The sequence below is a fragment of the Cyphellophora attinorum genome (assembly GCF_001299255.1).
Source record: "Cyphellophora attinorum strain CBS 131958 chromosome Unknown Contig34, whole genome shotgun sequence".
Lineage (NCBI taxonomy): Eukaryota > Fungi > Ascomycota > Eurotiomycetes > Chaetothyriales > Cyphellophoraceae > Cyphellophora > Cyphellophora attinorum.
Genome location: NW_017253262.1, coordinates 201,631 through 229,629, shown reverse-complemented (window position 1 = coordinate 229,629; position 27,999 = coordinate 201,631). Strand labels below are relative to the sequence as shown.

The 27,999-nt window shown below is 53.3% G+C and overlaps 13 protein-coding genes across 13 annotated transcripts; 5 read left to right on the top strand and 8 right to left on the bottom strand.

Moving 5' to 3' along the window:
- Positions 1–32: 32 nt before the first annotated feature.
- On the bottom strand, positions 33–2,910 carry AB675_1687 (uncharacterized protein; the record flags this gene model as incomplete). The annotated part of the gene is made up of 3 exons (XM_018141593.1): positions 33–120; positions 177–1,048; positions 1,123–2,910. The coding sequence occupies 3 exons, from the start codon at positions 2,908–2,910 to the stop codon at positions 33–35; spliced, it is 2,748 nt and encodes a 915-aa protein (XP_017995994.1).
- Positions 2,911–4,452: 1,542 nt separating this feature from the next.
- Positions 4,453–5,432, bottom strand: AB675_1685 (uncharacterized protein; the record flags this gene model as incomplete). Its single annotated transcript, XM_018141592.1, has 2 exons — positions 4,453–5,031; positions 5,082–5,432. 2 exons carry the CDS (start codon positions 5,430–5,432, stop codon positions 4,453–4,455), a joined length of 930 nt encoding a protein of 309 aa, XP_017995965.1.
- A 505-nt stretch (positions 5,433–5,937) lies between these two features.
- Positions 5,938–9,395, top strand: AB675_1684 (tRNA wybutosine-synthesizing protein 4; the record flags this gene model as incomplete). The annotated part of the gene is made up of 3 exons (XM_018141591.1): positions 5,938–6,030; positions 6,094–7,894; positions 7,951–9,395. The coding sequence occupies 3 exons, from the start codon at positions 5,938–5,940 to the stop codon at positions 9,393–9,395; spliced, it is 3,339 nt and encodes a 1,112-aa protein (XP_017996006.1).
- Positions 9,396–9,582: 187 nt separating this feature from the next.
- On the bottom strand, positions 9,583–10,440 carry AB675_1683 (uncharacterized protein; the record flags this gene model as incomplete). Its single annotated transcript, XM_018141590.1, has 2 exons — positions 9,583–9,912; positions 9,970–10,440. 2 exons carry the CDS (start codon positions 10,438–10,440, stop codon positions 9,583–9,585), a joined length of 801 nt encoding a protein of 266 aa, XP_017996062.1.
- Positions 10,441–11,110: 670 nt separating this feature from the next.
- Positions 11,111–12,034, bottom strand: AB675_1682 (uncharacterized protein; the record flags this gene model as incomplete). The annotated part of the gene is made up of 1 exon (XM_018141589.1): positions 11,111–12,034. The coding sequence occupies one exon, from the start codon at positions 12,032–12,034 to the stop codon at positions 11,111–11,113; it is 924 nt and encodes a 307-aa protein (XP_017995995.1).
- Positions 12,035–12,981: 947 nt separating this feature from the next.
- AB675_1681 (uncharacterized protein) lies at positions 12,982–14,007 on the bottom strand (the record flags this gene model as incomplete). Its single annotated transcript, XM_018141588.1, has 1 exon — positions 12,982–14,007. One exon carries the CDS (start codon positions 14,005–14,007, stop codon positions 12,982–12,984), a length of 1,026 nt encoding a protein of 341 aa, XP_017996023.1.
- A 2,009-nt stretch (positions 14,008–16,016) lies between these two features.
- Positions 16,017–16,865, top strand: AB675_1680 (uncharacterized protein; the record flags this gene model as incomplete). Its single annotated transcript, XM_018141587.1, has 1 exon — positions 16,017–16,865. One exon carries the CDS (start codon positions 16,017–16,019, stop codon positions 16,863–16,865), a length of 849 nt encoding a protein of 282 aa, XP_017996064.1.
- A 652-nt stretch (positions 16,866–17,517) lies between these two features.
- On the top strand, positions 17,518–18,723 carry AB675_1679 (uncharacterized protein; the record flags this gene model as incomplete). Its single annotated transcript, XM_018141585.1, has 1 exon — positions 17,518–18,723. The coding sequence occupies one exon, from the start codon at positions 17,518–17,520 to the stop codon at positions 18,721–18,723; it is 1,206 nt and encodes a 401-aa protein (XP_017996026.1).
- A 478-nt stretch (positions 18,724–19,201) lies between these two features.
- Positions 19,202–20,319, top strand: AB675_1678 (uncharacterized protein; the record flags this gene model as incomplete). Its single annotated transcript, XM_018141584.1, has 2 exons — positions 19,202–19,628; positions 19,676–20,319. The coding sequence occupies 2 exons, from the start codon at positions 19,202–19,204 to the stop codon at positions 20,317–20,319; spliced, it is 1,071 nt and encodes a 356-aa protein (XP_017996044.1).
- A 1,022-nt stretch (positions 20,320–21,341) lies between these two features.
- Positions 21,342–22,091, top strand: AB675_1677 (uncharacterized protein; the record flags this gene model as incomplete). The annotated part of the gene is made up of 1 exon (XM_018141583.1): positions 21,342–22,091. The coding sequence occupies one exon, from the start codon at positions 21,342–21,344 to the stop codon at positions 22,089–22,091; it is 750 nt and encodes a 249-aa protein (XP_017996009.1).
- Positions 22,092–22,434: 343 nt separating this feature from the next.
- Positions 22,435–22,971, bottom strand: AB675_1676 (uncharacterized protein; the record flags this gene model as incomplete). The annotated part of the gene is made up of 3 exons (XM_018141582.1): positions 22,435–22,470; positions 22,517–22,740; positions 22,785–22,971. 3 exons carry the CDS (start codon positions 22,969–22,971, stop codon positions 22,435–22,437), a joined length of 447 nt encoding a protein of 148 aa, XP_017996031.1.
- A 395-nt stretch (positions 22,972–23,366) lies between these two features.
- AB675_1675 (putative glucose transporter rco-3) lies at positions 23,367–25,173 on the bottom strand (the record flags this gene model as incomplete). The annotated part of the gene is made up of 5 exons (XM_018141581.1): positions 23,367–24,382; positions 24,439–24,487; positions 24,610–24,674; positions 24,724–25,047; positions 25,095–25,173. The coding sequence occupies 5 exons, from the start codon at positions 25,171–25,173 to the stop codon at positions 23,367–23,369; spliced, it is 1,533 nt and encodes a 510-aa protein (XP_017995986.1).
- A 544-nt stretch (positions 25,174–25,717) lies between these two features.
- Positions 25,718–27,436, bottom strand: AB675_1674 (Lipase 1; the record flags this gene model as incomplete). The annotated part of the gene is made up of 4 exons (XM_018141580.1): positions 25,718–26,464; positions 26,512–26,925; positions 26,973–27,106; positions 27,160–27,436. 4 exons carry the CDS (start codon positions 27,434–27,436, stop codon positions 25,718–25,720), a joined length of 1,572 nt encoding a protein of 523 aa, XP_017996001.1.
- Between the last annotated feature and the right edge of the window lie 563 nt (positions 27,437–27,999).

Sequence of the window (27,999 nt, the reverse complement as noted above, 5' to 3'; positions counted from 1 at the left end):
ACCTTGTCCTGCTCGCCATCACACATCTGCAACTACAGCCGACTCTCGACCTTCGTCCAGTACCGATCACTCGCCCACTCGCTCTCTGGCCAGATATGGCGGAGCGCTTCGTAGACATGCCTGAGAGGTTGAATGTTAGTAATTTGTGCAAGATAATCAGATGGTGAAAGACTCACTTCACATGCACAATCTCAAGCTCATCCTTCACCTCCCTAGGCACATCCCGCACATCCTTGCGATTCCCATTCGGCAACAACACCTTCTTCACACCCGCCCGGTGCGCACCGATCAACTTCTCTTTGATCCCACCAACAGGCATGACCTTCCCCCTAAGACTCACTTCACCAGTCATAGCAAGCTCAGGCGGCACACCCTTCCCACTAAACAAACTTATAAGCGCAACGGTATGCGCGAGCCCAGCACTCGGCCCATCCTTAGGCACTGCGCCGGCAGGACAGTGAACATGGATCGCGCGCTTCTCCATGATGTCCTCGTTCGGGTCTGTCGTAAGGCCCAGCTCATACGCATGTGACTTGACCCAGGTTAGCGCCACCTCGACGCTCTCCTTCAGGACATCGCCTAATTTGCCTGTCAGCTGGACGCGGCCTTTGCCGGGCATGTCGAGCACTTCGATGAAGAGGATGCTGCCTTGGCCTCCCGAGGAGTACGCGACGAGGCCTGTGACCGTGCCGGGCCGGAGGAGAGTGGAGGAGGCGATTTCTTCTTCGAAGCGCTCGATTCCGAGGATGTCTTCTAACTCGGATAACTTGACCTCGGGATCGTAGATTGTAGCAGCAGAGGCAGTATCAGACGCAGCAGCGGCGTCCCGCGAATCAGCATACTGCACAGCCTTAGCGCGACAAACACTCCCCAACTCGCGCTCGAGATTGCGCACGCCCGCTTCGCGCGTGTAGCCCGTAATAACAGCGTCGACGACAGGGTCCGTAAAGGTGACCTGTCCGTCCGCGAGACCATTGGTACGGATCTGTTTTGGGATGAGGTGGTTCTTGGCGATATGTCGTTTCTCGATCGTGGTATACCCCGGCAGCTGATCGTCTCCATGCGATCCAGCAGAGGCGCGGGGATAGTGTCCAGAGTATTCGCCGTAGCAATAAAAAGAACCTTGGACAGATCCAGCGGGATGTTGAGGTAGTGATCATTAAACGAGTGATTCTGCTCCGGATCCAATACCTCCAACATAGCAGCGGACGGATCGCCGTGGAAATTGGAACTCGAGATCTTGTCGATTTCGTCGAGCAGGAAGACTGGGTTCGCAACGCCGACTTTTTTGAGTCCCGAAACGATCAAGCCGGGCATAGCGGCGACGTAGGTCCTGCGGTGCCCGCGGATTTCGGCTTCGTCGCGCACGCCGCCGAGGGAGATGCGGTGGAATTTGCGGCCGAGCGATAAGGCGATTGATTTGGCGAGGGACGTTTTGCCGACGCCCGGTGGGCCGACGAGGAGGAGGATGGGGGATTTGTCGATCATGCGTTTGGATTTGAGGACGTGGAGTTTAGCTGTTGCGGCGTCGCGCTCGGCGTCCGGGATCTGTGGTTCGGACTGCTCGACGGCGGCGTTGTCGTCGTCTTTCTTCGAGTCTGGTTCGCGGGGTGTGAGTTGTTGGGTTAGGCGGGTGATCTGTTGGTCGATATCGGCGTTGACGGACTGTTTGAGCTTAAGAACCGCGAGGTATTCGAGGAGGCGCTTCTTGACTTTTTCGAGGCCGTAGTGGTCGTCGTCGAGCTGTTTGCGGGCTCGCTTGAGGGTTTCGGTGCCCATTTGGTCTTCGGTCATCTTTGTCCAGGGGATCTCCGAGAGGTTCTCGAGGTATGTGCGGATGACGCCGTATTCAGCGTTGGCGGGATTCATCTTCTTGAGTCTGCGTATCTCGCGATCTGATACTTTTTGTGCTTCGGGGCTCAAGCCGGCTTCGTTGAGCTTCTTCTTCAGTTCTTCGACTTCGTTGACTTCGTTGTCTTCGTCGTCGCCGGCGCCTGGACCTCCGGGCGCGCCCATGCCGGAGAGCGCTCTTCTGGCCAGAGCTTCGCGCTGTTTCTGGTCGAGGTTGTTGATGTCGATTGCGCCGTTGGGTGGGCTGGTTGTGGTCGTGATCGATGTGATCTTGATATTGCCGTTAATTCCTTTGATCTGCTTGTTTAGCAGGGCCAGTACGCGCTCTAGTCGCTCGTGGATGTCGAGAGTCTTGAGGATGCGTAGCTTGTCTTCGAAGTTGGCTTCGACGATGTCGGTCATGAAATCTGCTAGTTCCCCGGCCTGGGAGAGATCCTTCTTCGCGATGAACAGCTCGAAGCGGCGGACGACCAGTGGCGAGAGACCCATTGAGGCTGGGCGGAAGAGAGACGAGAGACGCAGCAGTGTCAGAAGTTCTCTAGACCTCTGCTTGAGTCGCGTGAATGAAGCACGTAGATCGCCATCGTTCGTGTTGGGTGTCTCCTCCTCGAAGAAGTGAACCTCAGCCTCGAAGTATGGCCGCTCGTGTGTAATGGTCTCGATTTTGAAGCGTTGGAGGCCTTCTACCAGGAGATATGATTCTTGTCCGGGCGTGCCTTGGACGCCGATGATCTTGGCTAGAGTACCAAAGCCGAAGATGTCGTCCTTCTTGGCTTTACTGGGATGCAGCTCAGGTATTGGCTCTTGCTCTGCGTTGTCCTTCTGACCATTCTCGATGAGATCCTTGCCGTCATTGCTCAGATAGGGCGAGTTCAGTGGCACGCAGCCGATGGGGATGTTTGCGGTGATCGTTCGATTTCGTGTTCGAAGGGCGGAAGAGAGAATGAGACTGATATCAGCGCGGCCTGAGACGGGGATGCGCAGGGTGGTGCCCGGAAGCAGGACTGCATCGCGCGCAAGCGGCAGGAGGGGGATCGTGGATTTGGCCGTATAGCCCATGCTGATGGTGGCGACGACGTTGATCAGTATCTGACAGCAGTGGCAGTCAGGATCCTATCCAGAAAGCATGTCTACAAAGGAAAGTCGCGGTTTGCTAGATGGTTGGATAGATTGACAAGCAGGCTGAAGCAGGCGCGGAGGGTTCAGGCATCGATGAGTCGTAGAAGTGTTTAGAAATGACGGGACTCACATGTACCTCGGTCGCCTGGCGGCAGAGCAGCCAAAGTCCCGGCCCCACTTCACAAATCTAATCTGATCGGTGGCTTCAACGGAGATTTTTGGTGATTGATTTGCCGCCTTTCTTACTGTAGCACATCGCATATGATTATGGCAACATCATAGCAAATTTTGTTCTCAATCGTCCTCGCAAGCGGCAACGGCGTTCTCTTCTTTCTGGCATTCGATGTTACAACTTTGATTGAGCACGATGTTGCGCACACTTCACACCCAGTCGGGCTCCAATGTTCCTAGATTGAAGGATTTCAAAGCCAAAGTAGATGTCTTTAGTGTTGGGACTCGGAAATCAAAGTTGGCTCTGGTGCAGACGGATCTAGTCGTTGAAGCGTTGACCAAAGCATGGCCGGACTGCAGCTGGGATATTAAAGCTAGGGATTCTGCTGGCGATATAGACAAGGTAACGGCGTTCAAGGATATGGTGGTCAAGAATATATGGTAAGCGATTGGCTCTACTGAGTATGTGTATCGATAGACTAATGAAGCAACCTTAAGGACTGCCGAGCTGGAAGCCAGTCTTAAGGACAAGGAACTCGACTTCCTAGTCCATTCGTTGAAGGACGTTCCGACAGTATTGCCACCGGAGTTCGAGATAGGTGCCACTCCGGAACGAGAAGACCCTAGGGATGTGTTCATTGTCAGACCTGATAGCGAGATCAAACGTATACAGGACCTGCCCGAAGGTGCCGTAGTAGGCACTTCATCGGTCCGTCGCACAGCCCAAATTGCACGGAGTTATCCTCATCTCGAAGTCAAGGACTGTCGTGGCAATATCGACACCAGACTAGCCAAGCTCGACGCAGAGGATAGTCCGTACGACGCTATCATACTAGCAGCGGCAGGTGTGCTCAGAATCAATCTGGCACATCGGATCACACAGTATCTGGACTCGTCCAATGGCATGCTGTATGCAGTCGGTCAAGGCGCGATTGGCGTCGAGAACCGCATTGACGATCAGATCATCAAGACGCAGCTCGAGCAAGTCAACCATATCCCGACATATCTGGCAATCACTGCTGAGCGTGGCCTGCTGCGCTATCTGGAGGGAGGCTGCAGTGCCCCACTGGGTGTCGAGTCGACCTGGCTGGATGACGGTCAATTGCAACTCCGAGCCATTGTCGTCAGCACCAATGGCAAAGAAAGTGCCGAAGCTGACCTCACAGGCCCTGTGAGGACTGTCGAAGAAGCCGAGACTTTTGGTGTCACGCTCGCCAAAGTGATCTTGGACAAGGGCGCCGACAAGATCTTGTCAGAGATAAAGGCAAAGAGGCCCACTCTACCGAGTGATCTGGGAGAATCGTAATATGTCTATCCACGGTTCAAAGTATTCCCGGCACCTTTGGGATTTGCCTCGACGAACTCATCCCATTCTCGAGCCTTCATGGTCGCGGCATCGACCTCGGCCAGATTGTCCTCATCGGGCTCCGGTGCAGCCTCGTTCGCATTCCCACCGCCCTCGATGATGCCACCACGGCGCTTCTCTTCGTCCAGATATTCGTCGATGGACATGGTTGGAAGATTATGACCAGGCCTGAAGACACCATTGCGCATCTGTGACCGTTTGTCCAGGATGGTGAATGGCTGCAGTGGCTTGCCCTTTGGATCGAGCAGCGGCCCTCCTTTGCGTCCGAGACCAGCCATGGTACCATTGCTGTCGAGTCTTTCAGAGTAGCCGTCTCGAGTGCGGTTCTCTTGCCTCGAGTCGTTGTCAATGCCCCTCGATTGGGCCGGCTTGGCCTGCTGCATCTGTGAAAGGATTGCAGTCTCTTGTGAGACGGAATCTAGTGCTTGAAAAGATTCATGGACGAATGTTGCCAGCTCTGCGAGGTACAGCTTTCGCAAGGTTTCGTCATCAGTACCGGTAGTCGATGATAATGATCTTAGATACTAGGCAGGAATTAGCATTGTGAGAAAGCCCGATCACATGTTTGACCTACCTGCAATTGCCTCTTTAGCTCTTTCTCCTCTTGATATCGTTTGATCTTGATCCTCCTGCGATCTTCTGGATTTGATGGCAATATACTGAAACTAGATTTGGACTCTTGGTACCGTTCGAACAACTTTCGGTCGTCCTTGGACAAGATTGAGTACTGATCAAGCCGTGTAAGGAAACTGTCCAGCAAGCCAGATATATTCCGCAGAGCAGCCAAGCGATTCCCATCATACGACCTCTGTAGCAGGTCGGCAACGAGAAGTCGATGCTCAGGTACTGTAAAGCTTGTGTGGACAAGTCTTCCAAGTCTTCGTTCGAGCTGAAGATCGAGAGGTCGTCTATGAGCTTCTGGCATTGTCGAAGATCCTTCAATATTGCTGACAGCAAATCGTTGTGAGCGTTGCTTCGAGGATCCTGTTCAGCTAGTTGATCTCGGAGACGCCTTGCTTGCTGATATATCTCTTTTAAAGACCTACTGTCTGTGTCGTCCATCGCTTGTTGCGCCAAAGCTGTCGGATTTCAGACTCTTCTAGGTGACAGCAGTACGTTTGATGTTTCAGCTTTCAACTGGATAGTGTCCTTGTTGTATCGATCCGCTTCTTCAGTCGTATCGGGCGATGCAAGTCTTGGTAAGCGATCAGATATTCGAATCGATGGAAGGCAAACTTGAAGGCGGCAAGAGGCGTCACATCTTTGTGATGCCCAATCAGCAGGCGCATCAGATTTCGTGGGGTTCTCCACTTTCGAACACTTTCGTCTCGCGCTTCGGGCTGAGTCATTATCACTCGTGCCTAGTTCTTCGATTCTCGCAACATGATTAAATTAGAGGTTCCATATGTGCGAGGGAAGGACGTCTAGCCATGGCAGTCACCGTGGCGGACGATGCGCCGCCCGAAGAGATCGAGCTGGAGGAGGACCTGCCGTCGGAGAAGAATGCAGACCTTATCATGGGCGTGAGTTGCCCCTTCCAGTTCAGGTCGAAAACGACGCTGCATGAGCTGACCCTGACTGTACAGACCAATCGGAGCAGTATTGTCTCTAAGCGCAGTGTTGAACTATTGTATTTGCCAAAGCCACATTTCCATCGTTTCTTCGTCAAGAAGCCTCTGCGCCGCGCGCCTACTATCAACAGAGGCTACTGGCTACGGATGCGGGCCATCGACTGGGTAGTAAGGAAGTTCCTCGAACGTCCGACCACCAAAAGGAAAGTAGTCCTAAACCTTGGATGTGGCTATGATCCGCTACCCTTCCAATGGCTCTCAACTGAACCCGAGCATTGTGCGAACACAACGTTCATTGATATCGACTATGAAAAGCTGATGGAGAGCAAGCGCAAGATCGTGCTTGACTCGTCTGAGCTCAATGAGTTGTTCACGCTTAATGACAGATCCAAAGAGAACGACTGTGTGCTACTGAGTAGCGACAAGTACTACATTCTAGGTTGTGATCTCCGCAACCCGAAGCGAGTTGATCGGTTGGTCAGATCTATCATCGACACCTCGGATTGCGTCGTGCTCTGTGTCGCTGAGGTTTCCATAACCTACATGGCGCCCGAGGATTCCAATGCGGTTCTTGCGTGGGCGAGCAAACTCTCTCCGGACGTGACTTTCTGCTTACTAGAGCAAGCTTCTCCGGACCGCGCAGACAATGGATTCACGGCCAAGATGATGCAACATTTCGAGAAGCTGAACACTCCGTTGCGATCGTTGTTGAAGTATCCGGGCAATCATACTCAAACTCAGCGCTTCAATGAAGCCGGTTTCGATTACGTCGACTTTCAGAGCTTGTGGTCACTCTGGGCTGATCCACGCTTTCTATCCCCATCTCAGCGTATGGCTCTTGACCATGTTGAGCCTTTCGATGAATGGGAGGAATTTGCGCTCTTCGCTTCGCACTATGCCTTGATCGTTGCGCAGACTGCAGAGGAGCCACTGATCGAACCGCCGCCGAAGGCTCCACGGAGGAGCAATTCTAGGAGCAGCAACGCATCTGACTTTTCCACAAGGACAGTGTCCCCGTACAGAGAGCAGAACGAGTGGTTTCAGTACACATACTCTCAGAACCCTTCCAATGAAGGCAAGACACACCATGCCTCGGCGTACCAAGTGCCCTTTCAGAACGCGGTGGCTGTTCACGCAGGGCAAGGCACAGCCGGGCGGACAGCGACCACTTCAGTGTATGGACCACCCAACGACCGCAACATTCAGCCAACACTCGCGCCTACAGATATGGAACCTCGTTGTTGCCATACCATGACAACGCTGCAGAATGGACAAAATCTGCTGGTGGGAGGCAGGGGCAGTCCGGCGTCGCCGTACATTGATTGCTGGCTGCAAACGGAAAACTCGTGGGATCGTGTTCATGATCTACCAGAGCCACGCTACCGGCATCGTGCTGTGAGTATCATATTTCCGGACAACAATCATGGGGTAGTCGTGTTTGGAGGCAAAACATCTGCAACCTCTGTTACCGCGGACCATCTATTGTGGCATCCTCGAACGGGCTGGCGCAAACTACGATCCCTGCACCAAGACCCAATTCCACGATTCGGTGCAACGTTCGTCAGACTTGGCTTCAATCATGGCCTCATGTTTGGCGGAATGCGGCAAGATGGCATTGTTTGTCAGGGCTTGTGGCGATGGCGTCTCATTGTCCGCGACAGCATCATCGTGGGTATCAAGTTCAAGACTTCTACTGCTCTGGATACTTCGGCCGGCATTTATCCCTGGCTCGGTCGACTGGGTGCCAGCTACAGCGTGATACGTAGCGAGCTACTGATCATCGGCGCATCGCCAAGGGGGGATGCATTCCTCGTGAGTACGAGGTCATTTCGGTGTTGGGCAGCTTTTCCGCCTTCGGTGACTATGAAAAAGAGATGGATTTGCGAACCATTTGCGTGCTGCCAAAGATCCCTAAAGGTACGCCGCGGCCATTTCTGATCGGACACAGCACACATCGAACTCAAGGAGAGACAACGCTTATCGCAGGAGGAGGTTGTACCTGCTTCAGCTTCGGTGCTGTCTGGAATGATGGCGTTTACCTCCTGCATGACCGTGAGCAAGGCGTGCATAGTCCCTTCACACTGCTGAGACCGCTTCCACCGTCTCCGCGGCTTGCGAGTCGTACGAAGTCGTTTCGAACCAACGTCGATCTTTCGCCACTGCAGTTCGATGTCCCGTCGCACCTGATACAGAAGGATGCTGATTTCATCGCAATGGTTGCGGGTGACTCACCACAACCGAAGATGCTCAAGACTGTTGATATAGGCCCATGTGCAACTCTCTGGACACCCTACTACCTCAAATCAAAGACCAATGCTGCGCGCAAGGTGGTCATACACTCCGCACCGGAGCCTTTCATGAGTTTTCAGAGGAAGGACACTTTCAGCTACAACACGTTGCCATTTCACGCTTTCCTCAACATCATGGACGCCGCGACGAAAGAGCCCTCAAGCGATATTCAACCACACATGTATCTGAGATCGATTTCGTCCTTGTCGCCTAATTCAAAACCGGCGACGCTCTCAGACGACTGGCCAGAACTAGCCGCAGACTTCTGCTTGCCGTCTCAGCTCAAGCTGTTGGCCCAAAACCTCCACTCCTCGGTGTTACGAATAAGCATGAATGTGTCAATGTGGCTGCATTACGATGTTATGGCTAATATTCTCTTCCACGTTACATCTCACCCAACACCCGTGCCCAAGTACCTCATCCTGTTCCCTCCACAGGACATCAAAAGGCTATCTTTCCCCACCGGATCTACAACATCAACATTGGACATCTTCAAGCCAAAAGAGGAGCCAGTCGCATCACCAAAGCAGCCCACTCGGATCCCAGATAAGTCCAATATCGAGACCGATCCATTCGCAAGTGCCGTCTTTCCACCAGGCACTCATCCTCACTTGGTCACACTTCATCCGGGCACTGGCGTCTTCATCCCACCACTCTGGTCTCATACAGCACTACCATCACCTCCAGGCGTCATGAATACGTCTGTCAACCTCTTCTTCCACTCGATGCCACGCTCGGTCTACGCTGCCGGTCGCGATGTTTACGGCAACCGCGATTTAGGCGCTTTCGAAGAGGGCAGACGAGACTTGGAGAAAATTACTCAACGATTCAAGATTGCGCCGGGATCGAAAGTGAAGAAAGCGGCACACAAAGACGACGATGAGAAGGTGAACGGCCAGGTAATCAATGGTGACTCGCAAAGTACAGCTGAAGTCAAAGCGTTGAATCCTGCGATACCGAAAGCGGTGGCGAAGGCATACCTCGAGCGTCTTGCTGCGGAACTACTGGAGAAGGCGTCTTCACTATGATCACTGGGGTACGAGTTTCGGTCTTCGACTTTCGATTCTGGATATCTCTGTCTAGTTATGGCTCACCCTCTCGCCTTGCTTTCGGGTGGCCCTCGATGCTGAATGCTTCAATCGCCGACTCAAATCGCTGCGTCTATGATATCCGCATCCGGGTGGGCCTCGATTCAGTGGATGCGATCCGCCCCAATCATGCCACGATCAGCCCCCAGTGAAGATCTTGTTCACACTGCGGACAGCTCATGTCCTCCTCGAAGTGGCGGTTGGTGCAGAGAGCATGGAAGCGATGACCGCAGGGTAGTATGTCTAGCAGCTGTTCCTTCTTGAAGCCCTGCTTACAGCAGCCACAAACTCGGTCACCTTCATCTCGGATCTTGGGGAGCGCACGAGCGGACGGCCACTCTGCATCGGGTACATCGTTTCGAATTGCTGTTCCTGCGTTGTAGATGCCGCGGTTGAACACCTTGACGTCGGACAAGAGGACTGAGCCCAGCGCTGCGACCCTACCGACAGCCAATTTCTCAAGATCGTCTCAGCATATCCAAAATTTGCGCCGAACTTGCTTTTTTGGTTCAACTGGCGGCTTCGCAGCAGGGTTGTCATCGTTGCCTGGCACGGAAGCTCTCGCAGGAGTGTTGTCGACTTTGAGAGCTTGCGCAACAGGTCTTATACGCGCCAAGCCATGTGTATGCGCATACTGGTAGCCACAAACACAGAGGATGAGGCCGAGGACAATGGTGATGATACCGGAGCCTTCGAGCAGGAAGTACGCGATGTACAACACGACGAGGTACGCACTAGCGCAACAGAAGTAGAAATTATCGCGCTCCAATGGCGTCATCGTTCTCCCGGTGAGATCTTCAACATGGTTGCCGATTTCCTCGAGAGCCATTTCCATTGGGTGCACTGCCAGCGTTGGCCATGCCGCCAGCACACCCATCCTCATGACGAAGTCGGCTTCTGCGCGGTTGACGAGTTGTTTGCCGGCGAAGACACATGCTCCAGTCAACAGGGTGCCCAAAGCCATCTTTGCGAAGTTGGTTGGCATGTTGTCTGAGGTGTTTGGACTTTCTTGTCGAAGATTTGATTGTCAATTCTACTGGCAGTGACAGTCGCGACCGTGTGTGGAGACAGAAGCCAGCAGAAAGAAAGCGATGGACTCTTCCCAGTATTTGTGTCTGTGGCGCAAAGGCAGTCGTGTTGCCTGGTGCCGTACAAGCGACGACCTCGGACTTCCCCAAAGTGCTGGGGAGCAAAGAAGTCACGGACAAAGAGTAGCCTTGGACCACAAACTTGCCGTGGTATTCGCCCGGCAGATGTGAAGTGCATCGTCCAGCTGCCTGCAAGTACATCGGGTGAAAGACGTTGCCAAAATCAACGTTTGCAGAGGATGAGCTCGACTTTCGACCAATGTCCGACACTGAGCCAAGCCTTTGTGTGGCCACGATACCGAAAGCCGTGGCGAAGGACATATTCCAAACGTCTTGCTGCGGAGTTGCTGGAAAGGGCTCTTCCACTGCGATCGATGGAATGTATTTCTCAGTATTTGGTTCGCTATCTAAAGACTTGAGCACGCTGTTGCCTCGCCCCCTCTCTCAGCCTTGCCTCGAACGACTTCGATCTTGCCTATGGCAAGCATCAGGAGCATCTGGAACCAAACCGCTGCTTATATTCCCGCAAAACCATATCTTATGGCATCTGCGCAGGAACCACACCTCTCACCTGGGCTCGAGCCTCCCGACCGTTACAAATTTCTGCGTGCAATAGGGACACTCCAGCTTGTTCTTGAAGGCTTGATCGATGCAGGTGGCGTGATAGCGATGTCCTAGCTTGCAAGGGAGGATATCCAGAAGTTGACCCTTCTTGTAGCATTCTGTGCAGATGGGACATTCTCGGTCGTCCTGATCTCTGATCTCAGGTCTCGCATCTTCAGTCGCCAAGTCAGGGCGAGAAGCTCCACTGAGACCCGCAATGTAGACACCGGCCTCATACGTCTTGATGTTGGATAAGGTAATGGTTGATTCGGCCACAATATCGCCCACGCCCAGATCCTCGGTGTCCCGCTTGCAGATCCAGAACTTACGAGCGACTTGCGGTCTGGTCCTGCAGACTTGCCAGATGACTTCTGTCAAGACGGCCACCATCTCTAGCTGTGCAAGCTCCAAGAAGCCGCCGCATATCACGAGGAACATGATGGGTACCAGAAGAAGGCCTGCCCACAGTGAATTCGTCCCAACCAGAAGGCCGAGGGGAAGCAGGTGCGCACCGATGCGAGCCAGCCATATGTCAACCTTGCCCAGCCTCCCCAGCCATACACAGAGTCTCCGAACACACAGTTCCAACATCAATTCCCACAATGAGAACATTGCCATGGTGAGCGCCGTGCCCATAGAGATGGACATGAAGTACCAGCTGGTCTCTCCCGTAGTGCAGAAGGCAGCACTTAGACCAGAGCGACCAAAGCAAGGACGTGTGATTCTGAGCAACGCATACAGATCTTCAGCAGTCATATTCTTGGCAACCTCATCGTTAAAGGAAGTCAGATCTGCATCAACCGTCACATTGCCAGCGGCCGTCAAGTTGTTGGCGATAGTGATATTGATCGCCGCTTCAAGAAGGCTTTCGATCAAGCCCCTGCGCATGTTGAGCCCAGGTTCGTTTCCTGATCGCGAAACGACAGGGCGTTGTTGTCGAAGATAGAAGTGATGACTCGACTGGCAGTTTGTTGTAACGGGATGCGACAATAGTTGCAAAAGAGTGGAAGGGAAAGCAAGAGTGAGAGCATGACATATCATCTGTGATATTTGTGTTGCAAAGGCAGTCCCTATTGCCTGCTGTCGAACAAAGAACAGCCTGAGCCTTTGTCGAATTGTTGGGCAAGAAACAAGTCCTGCCTTGTCGCGGACAAAGGACTGCCCGAGACCTCAGTCTTACCCTGATGCTTGAGCAGCTGGCATGGGGTGCATTGTTGGCCTGTAGCCGTATCGGTGAGAGGAGGTGCCAGAGTCAATGTTCACAGATGACGATGGCGATTTTCGACCGATATTCACCAATGGACCAGCGCTTTGTGCGGCCTTGAGCTCGCAAGCCCTGGGAACAAGAGTCGTATGTCTCCTCCAACTGACGGCGTGAGTCGCAGTCGTCAGTACTCACACGGCGCCCTTACTGGCCAGGGTTCCTCGAGATATCGCTCGCAGTGTTTGATACTCAGATATAACTAACTCAAACCCACCGACCTGACCAGCGAAGTCGAGGGCCTTGCTGCAGGATACTCGAGGCAGCGTCTTCGCTGTGATCTGTGGAATGTCGGGTTCGATACTTGATTCTCTATCTAGTCATGTGGCTAAAGTATGGCTTCACCCTCTCAGCCTGACTGTCAACGGAGTGGTGACGCTAGATGCTCCAGAAGTCCGCCGGAGCCTCCTCTCGTCGACAGACCGGGCCAACAGCGTCGCATCATTGTCATGTGTGACAGTCGCCGCAATCTCTTGTGTAAAGGCGGACGACATCAGCCCTTTCGTCGTCAGAAGTTGTCAAGATCAGTGTTTCTTTGCCGTAATGAGCAGCTGATACCGGTTGCCTCCCCGATTCACGCGACTTCATTTTGAACATTCGCAGACAACTCATCTTCCCGTCTCATGGCGAGACTTCCGACATACCTGAAGTCTTTCCGGCAGTAGGGACATTGCAGCTTCTCCTCGAACCATAGTGCCGCACAAATGGCATGAAGACGATGGCCGCATGGTAGGATATCCAGGATCTGATTCGTTTTGTAGCCCTCGTTGCAGATGGCACATTCTCGATCGTTGGGACCTCTAATCCGTGGCATCCTTTCATCAGCTTCCAGCTGTGGATGAGGGGCTCCGGCAATCTCTGCGACATAGCCACCATCCGGATACTTATTGACATCGGACACAACGATAGTTATTTCGGCGACAACTTCGTCCACGGCCAAGTTCTCGGAGTTCTGCTTGCAGATCCAAAGCTTCCGGGCGACTTGAGATTTTGAGAGCTGCTCTATCCGAGCCAACATATTGACGAGTTCAGGTCCCAAAATCGGGTACACTGTGGGATCCATGATATGACGGTAGCCATAGCGGAACACCGGAACAACGATGAGGCACATGGGGATGGCTGCCCATGGTGACCCAGTTCGTGACATTAGCACAATCGAGCCTATCAGAAATATGTTCGCGGCCATTTTCAGTGCCCAGAAGCTCAGCATGCCTGGCCACTCCGTCCACGCGCATAGCTTGCGACAACATCTGTTCAACGCCTTTCCACAAAGTGTGCCGGCAAATGCCATCAGCAGTGGGAACGCTACGAAGAGCAGCCCGAAAAGTAAATTCGATTGTATGGACGCCCTCTTCTTACACCAGGCGAGCTCCGGTCCAGAGAGGGACGTGCAGGGGTTATGCTTATGGACCATGCGCGCTACTTCTGTGGCGTTGAGATTTTCTTTGTACCATCTCAATGCATTGGAAGGATCATCGAAGCAGCTCTGATTCCTAGTTGGAGACGGGCTGTTGGCGACAGTGAGGTTGCTGTTGGTAATGAAGTTGATGGCTGCGATCGTTTCGTTGGCAATTTTACTGCCGATCCAAGCGACAGACATCGTTGTTAATGGCGAGCTGGTTGATCTTCCTTATGAAGGATGATTTTGACGACTTTTGCCGCGAGTGAGGTTCGACCGCTGTGTCGAGTACGGCTCCAGCAGGAGTGAAAGCGAGATGCAAATGGAAAGGAGAGCTTGGATTACTATCCGCGCTATACGTGTTGCTGTGGCAGACCGTTTTGCCTCGTGGCGGACAAAGAACAGCGTGAGACTTTGCCGATATTCTGGGCAAGACTGCTTTGTCGCGTTATTACCGACACAGAACTGCCATGGACCTCAAGTCTGTGGTGATATTGCCTTGCAGGTGCATCAGGTGAACAATCGTGCGAGATGCAAGCTCTGCCTGTGGGCGTATCAGGTGAAAGTCGACGCGACGCACAATGCTTGCAGACGACGACGGCGGCTTTTGGCCAGATTCGATGATGGAGCAGCCCTTCTGCGTAGGCTCGTCCTGGCTGGGCCCAGTCTGCCTCCTTATCGGACCACAAGATCGTCGCTTCCGAATTCTTGTCTGCACAATGGACATTCAAGTGCTCTCTTCTCCCAGAACCAACGGTCTATGCAATTAGCATGGAAACGGTGCCCACAAGGAAGGACATGGATCAGCTGTTTCCTTTCGTATGGCTCCCAACAGCACAGACACTTGCAGTCGTCTTCGTCTCGGATACGCAAAAGTCGATCTGGATCGCGCTGATGAACATGAGTCAAAGTCCGTGGCCAGGGCCTCCCTGGTATTCCAATAATGCTCACGTGCATAGGGAACACAGCCACCAGATCACCGGCCCCTAGATGCTCGGTGTTACGATCGCAAATCCACCATCTTCCCCCACAGCCCGTAGATACTGCGGCTGGCTCGCTGTGAGCCAGAGGCCTCCCAAAGGAGTCAAACAAGACCCAGACGTGGATGCTTAACAGTCCGACCAGGAACAAGAGCTCGAATCGAACAAGCGGCCAGAAATCGGGCTTCTCAGGATCTGGAAAAGGCAGCCACTCTAGACTCATGCAACTCCAGGCCCCGAGTGCCTCGAGAGCGGTGAAGTCCTTGATGTTCAGATGCTGGAGTGGACGAAGGTTGAGCCGTTCCCGTCGGAAGGCCATAGAAACGACCAGAGCAAATGTTAGCCACATATTCAGGGCCATGCGAAGTCCAAGTCCGATCGTGATATGCCAGCGACCGTCATGTGACAATAGCAGTCCCAGGGGACCTGGAAGAAGCGAAATCATCCTGCTGGTCTCGTTGGTGTTGTGGTGCAATAATGCTTCCGTATTTCGATTTGCCGAAGAAGGTCCGAAGTAGCTGTCAATGCGCGAGCAGTCGCTGGTCAGCAAGGATGCTAGAGAAGGTAAGACGGATCGATTCGTTGTACTTCCAGCTGCTGATGGTAGGAATATTCGACAGGGGCCTACACGCTCCGGGGCGTATGTATATGCGGCTGCTATAAGGTACTCAGTCTTGGCATCGCCCAGCTCCTTGCTGAGCACTCCGCACCAGTTACTCTGCAGGCACCTGGGCCGGAACATAAACTTTACCAGCTGCGATGGGGCCTTCGAAACTCTACTTCCCGCTCCGCCCCTCTCCCTATCTGAGCCCTTCCCTTTCATCTCAGGACTTCTGATTTTTCATTCATAGAGCTCGGCTCGGGTCATGTCTACCAAAACCCCAAGACGACCGCGGTATCTGTTGGGTACGCCACTACCGTTCCGCTCTGTCCCTTTGCTTTCAGTTCCATATGTTTGTTGTTGGAACCATATCACAGCAAAGTATGTTGTCGTTGCTTGTATGGTCCGAGCAGGTATTGGCGCCATTAAAAGTTTTACGTCTTTTGTCAACCATGTTGCCAGCGTGTTCTCTACACGTTCACTGTCCTGGGGTTTTGTCTTCTTACTCGACACCTTCACGACGCCTGGCGACTCTACTCGATTTTTGTCATATCCTCTGTGCCGACAACAGCGGCGAGTCAACTACAACTGTTTCCAGCGCGAAGCCGCGGACAGCAAAGAGGCTCAGTATGGACGCCGAGTGGCTATATTTATTGCTAGCATTGGCGGCACTCCTCGCCGCGATCTTTTCTCGTTGGTATTTCTCCTCGCACAGGCCACTCAGGGACCAATTGAGGTCTCTGAGAGTATTCGGGCGGTCCGAGGATCAAGTACAAATTGCAAATCTGGAACGCGAACGCGATGCGCAATACGGCCGTGTGCGGAAACTGGAGCGAGAACTCGATCAGGAACGTGGAAGGACTCAAACGCTGGAGCATCTTCTCGACGGGGAACGCGGTAGAAAACGCGCACTGGTGCTGATTCTCCTTGGCGAACGCTTCGCAAACCGGGCACAGATGCGACAAGCCAACGAGGACCGCGCGCAACTCCAGCACCTGACCGAGAATGGACGAGATGAAGACCAGGAGAAGATCAGGATTCTTCGGAAGAAAGTGAAGAATGTGACGGAGATGTGGATTTCGGCGAAGCTGTCCCGGGATGGCCTCCGCAGCGACCTTGATGGTCTCGTAGAGTCAGGCGCGATTCGACGTGAAGGAGATACGTACACCGCTGATACGAGCGCGATGTTCCTTCCAAAACACCACGAGATATATCCAGCCCACGCCGTACCCTTGAATCGTTACAATGACGATCAATGCGCCATTTGTCTCGACGACATCATTGCGGAGGACTCATCGCACGTGCCACTGCCTTGTGGCCATCAATTCCACAAGACTCACATCCAGCAGTGGTTTGGGGCGTCGTTCACGTGCCCGACCTGCCATACCGAGTTCCGCTGGCTCATGGCGATGAAACCACCCATGCCGTCAGCGCTGGGACGAGTAGAGGTATCGGAGGGTGGAGCCGTGGTGACATGACTCACGACAGTACATTACATCAAGTCCAGACTGGCTTCCACGCGGGCTCTGTGGACCGAAACCCTCGAACGGGCGATAGCTCACCATGAGCATAAAAGCAAGTCAAAGCAGGCTCTGGACTTGCTTCAACAAAGCATGAGGTGCTCTCTACTTGACGGCTTCCTGTCAAGGCACAGAAGTCCGGACAAGAGGTCAACATTGCCTCGCCTAGTTAGATTCCGACAGTTGTCCCATGGCCAAAGGATCGGGCCTGTCTCAAGTTTCAAGATGCCGAAGGACAGCATGTCAGACACTGGAATGCGCGGGTACCCACTGAAAACGTCCCCTTCGATCCAAAACAGATGGACCAAGTGATCACTTGAGGTTAGCCACTACAACTATACTTCATCGAGCTTTCACAGACGATGCTCACGCTCACGTGCAGGCCTTCAGGCAGTCCTTTCCCGCGATGTGGAACAGCACGGATGGCTTTCACTTGTGGCAAAACTGCCCGGGCAGTTGCCTTGCCTTCAGCACTCAGATACCCAAGCAGCCTTTCCTGACTTTCTACAAGACGTACAACAATTTTCCAGACTCAATCTCATCTTCGGGGACCATTGGCCATCGGATCGCGCAGACTACGAGTCTTATTCCTGCATAGCATCTATTGACCATGGACGATCCAATTCCCAACGACCATCACGTGCATGAGCCTGCGAATCGCGCTACGATCAATCGTTGCCTGAACACGATTGGGCTCGGCTCGCTTGGTGCACTCACATTGAGCTGCTTGTTCGAAGTCAAAGCATCTACCAACCCGTTCACTCGCACAACTTTCACAGCCGCCGGCATACTGTTTGCGTTCTACGCGACTATTGTCGTTGTTGCTGCGCTGGTCCGAGATGAGGCAGAAACGGTCTGTGCCGCCAGAATCGACGAAGTCCGAAGTGCATTCGAGAAGAAGGTATTGGAGATGGCTGGAAATGAGCGCCTTCTGGCTCAGCAGCTTCACGAGTGTCAGACCGAGAATCTAAACCACGATGAAACCGAAGCACAGCTTACCCAGCGCTTGGTGGGCTTGGAAGAGCAGATCGAAGGACATCTTGAGATCGAACAACAACTCCAAGCTAGCCTCGGCCAGATCGAAGACGACTCTGCCCAATGTCTTGAGGCCAAGCAACAGCAAATTGACCACCTTCTTGCCAGCGACCAAGATCTCAAAGATCGCCTTCACAACTTAGAAGACCGACATGCGAAGTCTGTCGAAAATGAGCGTGCGTTTGAGGCACGCTTACAAAACAGCGAGCAAGTGTTCCAGGAACGCCTGCAGGCATCAATAGGGGAGAACACAAAGTTGGCTACACGCAATCGAGATGTGAAGGCACAACTCAAGACTACACAAGATATGGCGGCGAGTCTGGTCATCAGCGAGCTGAAGCTCAAGAGTCGCCTAAATGCGTCGATCGCCGAGAACGCGGAGCTAGTCAGCAGTGTAGGTGGGCTCAAGACACAGCTACAGACCTCAAAGAGCGACAACTCGGATCTCGAATCGCGGGTCCGAGCGGTAAGCCACTCGAAAGACGAACTCGACAAGACTGTGAGCGCCCTCGGGTCGCAGGTCGCCATCTCCAGAAACGACAACGCTAGCCTCAGAGAACGTGTTCAGAGCTTGACTAAACACAACACAGAGTTGACTGCACGAGAGCAGGCTCTGAGCAAACAGCTTCGGACGTCTCGAGCTGAAACCTCGGTACAGTCTAGGTTGAAGATGCACCTGAGAGATCAATCGCAGCGCTTGGAGGGAGAGGTAGCAAAGGCACGCTTTGATGCTCAGAAATACAAGACCATGTTGGATAATTTGTACAAGCCAAATGAGTGATACAGGGTGAATAGGGATGTGGCTTTTCAGACTAGCACCAGCATTGGGGCAGAATATGGCGTCACAAGGGCTACGGTGAGCCTCTTAGTACGTAGCCGCTCACGGAGACTATCCCATCAGACGAATGACGATGCTCGCAAACCACCTTCCCGAGGTCTCCTTGGAGTTCATGGACAGGGCAAGTGCATGAAGGTCATGGAAGCCACCGCTTCACATCCGATTCATCACCTGAGCTGGAACATTGGACTTCAATTATGGTGAAGTGGTGAAAGGCGCCAGATCTGCCCCTGGTAACTGCCCCAAGCGCGGCTGCCTTATACAACTGCCTTGCTCATCTGCTATAAGACCCCGACCCTCCACTGCAAACGGATTTCTGATCTTCGGATCTCTTCAACCCCCAAAGTCTACCAGGCCAGTACACATCCAGAGAGACAATACCACGCACAACCGACACACCTCATCTTTACCCACTACCACAATGTCGACAACCACGCACAGTCCCGGTGGCTCTCGGCAACACAACGTTCCCAACCCTCAAGCTCTGGGGCCCACCCTGAAGGAGGTTGCACTGCTCTTCCTTGGTACATGCCTATTCAGCTACATCATGGCCATCACCCACCCTTGGGAAGACAACCTCTACTGCATTGCTACCTTGGTCGCCGGCTTTGGCTTCATGTTCTGTGCGATCTACATTGCAGTCACCTCCATACTCGAGTCCGTCATCGTCCAGTATGCACTGAACCGCACGATGGCTGCCCTAGCCGAAACCATCGAACGCGTTCCGGTCTACATCGGTAACATTCTCAACCGACTTGTGGTCCTCGCCAGACGCTTTGTGGCCGCCAGTAAGCGCATGCCAGCCTACATCGACGATATCATCGCCTATACCAAGGATCTCAACGAACGTATGGAGGTTTACAACGAGCAGCAGGCCAAGATCAACATGCAGAAGTGCAGAAGATCAAGGAAGGTAGTAAGAAGTGGCTCAAGCAACAGCTCCGAGGCCCAGTTGAGAAGGTGATGGAATGGGTCGACGTCAACCGGAAGTTGAAAGAGCCCATTCCCGCTTATCCGCCAGTCCCTCAGTATATCACCGAGCTCTATGAGCTATTCATGGAGAGACACAGCAGGGCACTCGTCGCGAGCAACATGCCCATCGAGACGTTCCTGACCTTGATTTGCGCTCTTGGCATGCTTCTCAAAGGTCCGTATCAGCTGAGGACGACTATGCTGGATGTCTATGTTGTGTTGTACTCTCGACTGCCGCCCGGTGGCGATGGTGACTGCGAGAAGATGCTCACACAGTACGTCCAATCGTTCAACTTCAAGCTCTATGAGTACATTCGTGCCGGTGGTATGATGGGGTCGGTCCTCGAGACTCACGCCATGGTGCAAGAGCTCGCTTCGTCAATCAAGCAGAAGTGCCCGGGTTTGATCGAGCTCACCCAAGCCAACGTCGATACGGCCATGAAGCACATCGCTGCTGGCAGAGGAGTGAGCAAGAGTGTCATCCCAGGCAAGGTAGGCAAAGGAGAAGACTTGCACCAGACCACGGTCACCGAGGATGACTTGCCCGAGGAGTTCGAGCTGATCTAAGAGGTAAGTCTTCCTGTCCGAAGGCGTCGCGTAAGGCTACAGAGCTGATACATCAAGCAGCAGCAAGCTTTGCACAGACGAGCATGCAGCATGAGCTTCAAAGATCGACGCAGCGAGTCCGAGAAGCAAGCAAGGTCGCACAAAACAGGAATGAACCAGCACAATACGCACGACCGAGTCTCATCGAGCAATGCTCTGAGACTGCTCGACCACGATGTGGGACGGAGCGCACAGGACACCTTACGAAGTCATAGATAGATATCATAATAGACCAATACAGACTCGACTAGATACTCAGAGCTGCCTGACGGCAGAATCATCCACGCCCCTTGTCCTGAAGATATGCTATGCAATGCACGTATGGGTACCAGAAACGCTGACATCAATACCTACCAGCCAAGGACACCGTTCAAGGTCCTCAGTTTGTCTCGACTCGCGCTGAGACTGTAACCGGTCCCGGTGATCGCACCGCTTATTTGTACTTTCTTCGCTCTGGTGAACACCTACGCTGTACCGTCACGCCTGTGATGGAATAGGCAATCGAGTCTCGCAGCTCATAGAAGCACAAAAGCGATGGCGCTAAGCTGCTGCTTTGTTTCTCAAGCATGGACAGCTTTGTTTGTATGATACACAGTGTTCTCAAGGACTACCTTTGATGCGCAAACATCTGGAGTCATCCTGCCACCGGCTTTGCCTTCACCATATAAACCAAGAGCATAACGAGACTTCACTTGTAACCATGTTTCTGGAGGCACCAGAACTGCCTTTACCACTTGCCTTGTCTGCCTTAGCCAATTGCCTTGAACGACTGCCTCAGACGACTGGACATCCTGCTTAAGAACTCAGCCCCTGACACAAGCAGCTTTGAACTCCCGCAACCCACATCAGCCCGCGAAAGATACGCAACGACCAACACACATCAGACAGAGCACGTCAGAGAGATCCAAGCAACCTCAGTTGTCGGTACTCGCAACACAGCGCTCATCCCAGGCCTCCATCAAGTCGTCTTACATACCTCAACAATGGACCCTTCCCAAAGATTGCTCACGGAGGTGTCCCGCATGTCCTCCCCGCATAAAGTTGGACTGATGGCAATGTTCGCTGTCGTGCTGTTCAGCGTGCTGAAGGGCGTCTTTGGCAAATTCGTCACTATCCAAGCTTGCGCCGACGTCAGCTGGAGAATGCTCCTCATCTATCTTGTCATCGTCGCATGCAAAGGCGGCACCTGGCTCCATCGAGTCCGACAGCACGCAACGGCACTCTTCAATGGGGGAATCGGCATAGTACGTCGAGGATTTGACCAGAACTTGGCTGCCCTAGCCGCCGAGCATCACAGTCTGATGGCACGCGTCCATGCAGCCGAAGGAGACTTGCGCAGAGCGAACGAGAACCAAGAGCGGCTGACACGAAGTTTGAACACCGCCCAAGAGCAGCTTGATCAGCTCCATCGCACTCGCGACGGCCTTACCGAACGCCTGAGAGCCCGAATTCTTGGTCTTATCAACAGCGAATGGGAGCTCCGAGAGCAACTGCACGCCTCAACCGAGGAGAACGCCAGACTCCTCAACGATCAGCAGGAACTCGAAGTACAGTTGCAAGCGATCCGAGAAGAGAACGCAAACCTGCTTGAGCATCAGTACGATCTCGAGGCGAGAATGCAAGGCGCTCAGGACGACAACGTGGAAGGGGTCAACGTCCAGGATCGTGAATTGAACCCGCCTGCCGTCCAGCAGGGCCTCGAAGGTGGAGATCGCGAAGGTGCGGACTTCTGAGAAGCCACATCCACGAGGGGGGGCTGCTGCAGAGCAGTCTCAGTTTGACAAGAGCTCAAGGCCATTCGACGGGAGGAATCGCGCCAACCAGGCTCAGTATCACGGAGTTATCGATAGGGACCGAGAGGTAGTAAGACGCGTGTCTGGAGTCGGGCTGTGGAGCGTGTTGGGAAAGGAGATATGACCGGCTGGCCAACAACACGAGTGCCAGGTATGCCATCACCGACGCCTGTTCGGTCATGAGCTTACATGAATGGATAGCATCAATGATGATCGTCGACCACCTGTGCTTACTTTCCCTCTCCCATCATCGAATTACTAGCGATGTACGGTCGACAACAGTCTACTCCGACAAACCCGCAATCAGCTGCGAAAGGTCCTGCATCCCAATCAGTAACTAATTACACACCTTCACACACACTCACAGCAAATGCCTGATACGACCGCAGCCTCCACCCATCCTCCCCGTTGACCAGATCCAACTTCGACGCAAAATCCGCACTTCGCTCTCCCCCTTTCTTATATACCCAGGTCACCCGCCCATACAGCAGCAAATCATCCCCGACCTCGTTCCTGCTGTACACGCCCTTGATCTCATGAAAGACGCTTTCCAGTAGCGGGAAGGGAGCACTTCTGGCTTGTTCTAGCTCTGTACGCTGTCAGGAATATCCCATGAGGGTACGGGTGACATACGATCGAAGCCTTTGAAAGTTTGGTCCCCGAGCGTCACTTGGGCGTCGGGAAGGAACAGATAGTCCACGGTGTGGGTTGCTGCTTCGCTGAAGTCATCGGCGATTTCGTAGAATCGTGTTATGAAGTCCTTGATGTCGTCTGGGAAGGGCGTCAATGGCCATTGGGTGTGTTGCGTTTCGAGACCCATTTTGTTGAGTGATAGGCAGCGCCCGTGTGAGAGGTGGAACAATGAGCTGGTTCATGATGAGAACATAACAGCTTATAGACTTCAATTGACTGTCGTTACACAAATGTGCTCGGTGTTCTCGCTGTCGCGATCCTTCGCTCCCTCGCACTGCCGTGCCCGGGAAAGGAAAGCAGTTGGAGGTGCCGATTGGTTCTGTAATCCTCGCCGCAACGCTGCCAAGGGGCGGCGCGCACGCGATACGAGGGAGGCTGTAGTCAGCATGCTAAACATGTTCATGATGAGCCAATAGTAGTCGACGCACGCCCGTGATGATTTGTATGTTCAGAATGATGGTATTTGAGAATCAGCTGGGATTGTAATGTACTTTGTCCTCCTGTGCAACGTCTCGGAGAGCTCTAAACCCTTGTAGAGATATCATCAACTTCCTCGATGCTCGTAACGCCACCAAGTCTGGCCTTTTCCGTCATGATATTCTCCTGGTTCAACATCGATCTATGCTTAGGGAATTCCCTGGCTGGTAGACGGGCTGTGAACATCTCATCTAGTTCCGCTGGCGTCCTGCCCTTAGTTTCAGGCCACCATATTCCTGTCACGAGCAGACCGAGGCCCATGAAGAAGGCAAAGATCAGGTAGGTCTTCGGTCCCAAGTTCCCAGCATCAGCGTTCGCGATATATGGAACCACATATGCAACTGTCAAGGCCGACAAGGAGATGCAAAGCAAGATCCACGCGTTTGTGATATTGCGCAGACGAGCAGTAGGGAGCTCTGCAGCCAACAGCCAGATCAAGGGACCCAGGCCTGCCGCATTGATGAAACCGAAGAGCAGACTCAGTGCAGCTATGGCCTGTATGACAGCAGGGTTGGTCGCGTCGGCGAAGCCCAGACCACCAATTGCCAAGTCGATGGATCCGAGGAGCAGGAATGATAGGAGGAGCAATCGTCGTCTGCCGAGAGTATCCACTAGGAACAGGCCGACGACAGCACCGCCAAGGATCAGAATGTTGAGTCCGAACACCAGGACGAACGGGTTAGCAGTGCCGACTTGAGACAGGAATATGGTCGCGTAATTGCCTGCGAAGATGCCGCCCGACAGGTTCTGTATGACGGCTAGGAAGGTTCCGAGGATTGTACGTCGCAGATTCGTTCCTTGGAAAATCTCGAACCACTTCACGTCGTCGCAGTCCTTCCTGAGTTGGTTTTGCCACTTGAGCGTTTCCATCTCTGCGGCAATCTCATCCGAACTGTAGCCATGGCGGACTCTCCTCAGACTCTTTAACGCATTGGTATCGTCTCCGACGATGAGGTAAGATGTGGGTGAGTCCATCACGTAAAACATCGACACTGCCATCGTGATTGGGAACAGGTTTTGCAGACCGAGAGGCATCCGGAACGAGAACTCGCTTTTGTAGTCTATACGATGCCGTCGTTAGCCGTGGGATGTTGAGGCTGATCTTGCCAGTACTTACGGAAAGTGCCCCAAGAGATACCGGCGCTTAGCACACCCATCAGACCAATCTGCCAATCGAGCACGTCAGTGACACTGCCCGGCTAGCGGCAAATCAAAGAAAGACTGCATCAGATGCCGTCCAGGGAGGGACTCACGGCTGTTGAAGACAAGCGCCGGCTACGCCTCTCACAGATGGAGGCGAGAGCTCGATGATGAGGGTGGACGCCATTGATACCATGACAAAATAGCCGAAGTCTGACTGTGTTAACATTGATTTAGGGAGTAAGACGGGGAAGACACTGACTTGCAACTGTCAATCCCAAGGTCAACATGACCTCTTCAACAGATCCAGTCTGTAAAGCTGTTCCAAGGAGACATGTGGCACAGCCAAACCAGATCGTTCTTTTTCTGCCCCATTTGTTGCCCAAGTACTGGCACGCGAAGACTGCGGGAATACTCGCAGATGTCCGAGTTGCTGTAATGACGGAGACACGGCTTGCGGTGAGGATTTTGGTTCCATCTGGTTGTTCGACACCGAAGCGATTGACGAACGCAGGCATCGCTAGGACGCCTCCGATGATAGCGGCGTCATAGCCAAAGCAGATATAGGCTTGAGTCAAGATGAGCACTGCGAGCAGTCAGAGCATGTCTTAGTGGTGTCTGGTCACGACTGACCTGTCAAGACAAGACGTCTGTTGTGCAGGAAGTGGAACTTTGCCGTCGTGTGATCGACATTGCCGCTAGCAGAACCCATGTTGTCCGATACTAGGTATTGAAGACGTCGACTGCCTTGGTGAGGAAGATAGAGGACGCCGAAGCTGTTGGGTTGACGATCGCGTCTAATATAGTCCCTGGCCCGTCCACTCGCCTGCCCACAATATCGAAGCTGGGGTCTCCAATCTGGGGTAGCTGTAAAGCATATCGGAACCACGCTAGAGTCGGCGCCGAACTCGGCTATGGACACTTGGCGAATCATGTTCTGTACCGACGGCGTGCAACTCTAATTTGACTTGGACATTGGGCGCATTGGTTATTTGGTACCGCATGCACAGGTGCGCATTGAGGTCCACTATTCTGCTTGAAGTCAGGCCAATCGACTTGTCCTAGAAACTGGAATCTCTTGTGGTGCGTACTTGCCAGACGGGCTAAGCCAAGCAGGCACAATTGTCGAGAAAGTAACTGCGGAAGGAGCACTTGTCGGGGTCTCTACTTCCTCGGTACGTTGACATTGATGTGACTTCGGGGCTGCAACAACTACGGCCTAGTCCTGGCACTGAATGGTGGCTCTGTCGTTGTTCCTACCGCTGTTCCGTAGCTGGTACAGGGGTCTCCCAAAGCGGATTCTGCTGCCACCAAGCACATTGCTCCTTGTCGCTGGGATCAGAAGTCTGCTTGAATCCATCGTCTCTAATCTCAAGCACGAGTCCATTCTGACCTCGCCTCTCCATTGTGGGGAGTCCGTCATCGTTCTCCCCATTGGGATCACCAGATATCACAAAATTTGTGATATACTTCTGCAGAGCGTGCGCCAGATATTGGGATTTGACCGGCGGCAGAACTGGTATGGGCGGTTCGTCTTCGGCGTAGAATGTATAAGCTAGGTCTGCTCCATGTCTTCCCTCACTTGCACTCCAGAGGTAGTTGAAGTTCTGCTCCCGAAAAGCTTGCGATAGCGCGTTATTGTGCTGGATGTACACGGCGTCACTGATGAGCCGCTGCAGGCGTGCTGTCGGTGTCGAATAGAATGGCGCCATGCTCGAGAATCCTAAATGACCGCGCAAGGCCAACGCTTGTTCGTTCGAACCATCTGCAGGAGGATATAGATCGGACATGATGTGGTTCTTCGTGTCCAAGCTTATGCTTGAGAACGTTCGGTCCAGATACTTGGACATGTAGTCTTCTGAGATATCGACAGGCTCTACATAGTCGCCGCCCTCGTTGAAGCACTGCCCAAGCATGATATCGAGGTCCTTGTCGAATTGACCGTCAAGTAGAAGTCGTCCTGGCAGATCCGGCACGAATGTGCCGTCTACGACAGGACCAAGCTGTGGCAATGTCAGCAATCCTTTGCATCGGCACCCTTGCCACTCACCAAGAACTGCCCGTAAGGAGCAGTATCGATGACAGCAAGATTCGCGACTTTCAACTCCTGCCCTGACAGCATCTTCAGTTCTTCCAGAGACTCGCATTTCGCATGTTCTAACAGACAACGGAAGTCTCGATTCATGACCTCTGGACTCGTGATCGGATAGAAGCCTGGACTCTGTAGTACAGCTCGCTTGAAAGGAGATGGTCCCTGCGAGCCGCCATATGCTGTGATTTGATGAAGAATCGAGCCACCTCCGGCGGACTGACCCATTACCGTCACTTCATCTGGGTCGCCACCGAACAGTGATATGTGCTCCTGGACCCATTCTAGTCCAAACCTTTGGTCAAGTAATCCGAGATTCGATGTACCGCCCTGGTCGATGTAATCTGGTCCCCCCAAGAAGCCGAAGATCCCTAGCTGCGCATATCAGTAAGTCGGATGAGTCGGTGACGTTGGAGACGTACTCGATAGTTCAAGGCAACATATATCATGGGCTTAGCTGCACGAGCAAGCAGTCCGGCTCCGCTGCCAAATAACTCTTTCGATCCCGCAGTGTAGCCGCCACCATACAACCACACAAGCACGGGCACTTTACAGCCTGATCCCTGCTCTCCAGCACAGTCTTGGGCACCTTAATGTCAAGAAACAGACAGTCCTCGGTGCCCCTATCAGACCAGTCCTCGGTGCCTCTCACCCACGCAGGAACAGCTTGAGGCGGCGTCGTGGTCTCGGGAGCTCGCAGTTCGTGGTCTTCTGCCTGGGAGACAGGCACCGGTGGCTGAAAGCGGCGATTGCCGGTAGGCGGTGCGGCATAACGAATGTTCTGGAAGTCGTAATAACCGCCAGATTCATGGTAGTCGGGCTGATATCGAGCATAGCCCAGGTCGACACTTGGGAATTTTGTATTCTCCTCGTACAAAGTAGCCATGCTTCAACAGGAGCACCACTGTCGAAGCATCAGATGTAAGACGGGGTTCGCGAAAGAAGTGATCGCACGCGTCCTGAAATAGCTGAAGCTGACCATGGGCAGTATGTGATGATGAAGTTGAGTCCGACCTGCAGCGTGAGAGGCCCTTGTCGGAGGATCCGTAGTCTCAGGCGTTGTCTGTTGCGGGCATGCGTCTTCATTGAGTGGGTGACGGAATTGCGCATGTCATACCTGCATCTGTAGTCGCTGTGACATGGATCACAATGTCTGGAGCGCTGAACCGAGGCTGGAAATCGCGAATCCCGATTTAGAGTTCCATTCGGCGATGGTGAATAGGCCAATCACCTTTCGTCGCCAGCGGCCAGTACTATCAACTTGGCTACCTTCGACGAAAACGAACCCCAAAATAGTGGTCCACCGCGCCCATAAGCACTCTCTGGTCGGAAGCCACGTCCAGCCGGCAGCATCGAGCTGGATGTAATCACATCGTGCCATCTCGGCTCACAAGGAGCTGGACATTCATCATGGTGAAAACGATTATTCAAGAGTCCGGAGAACATTCA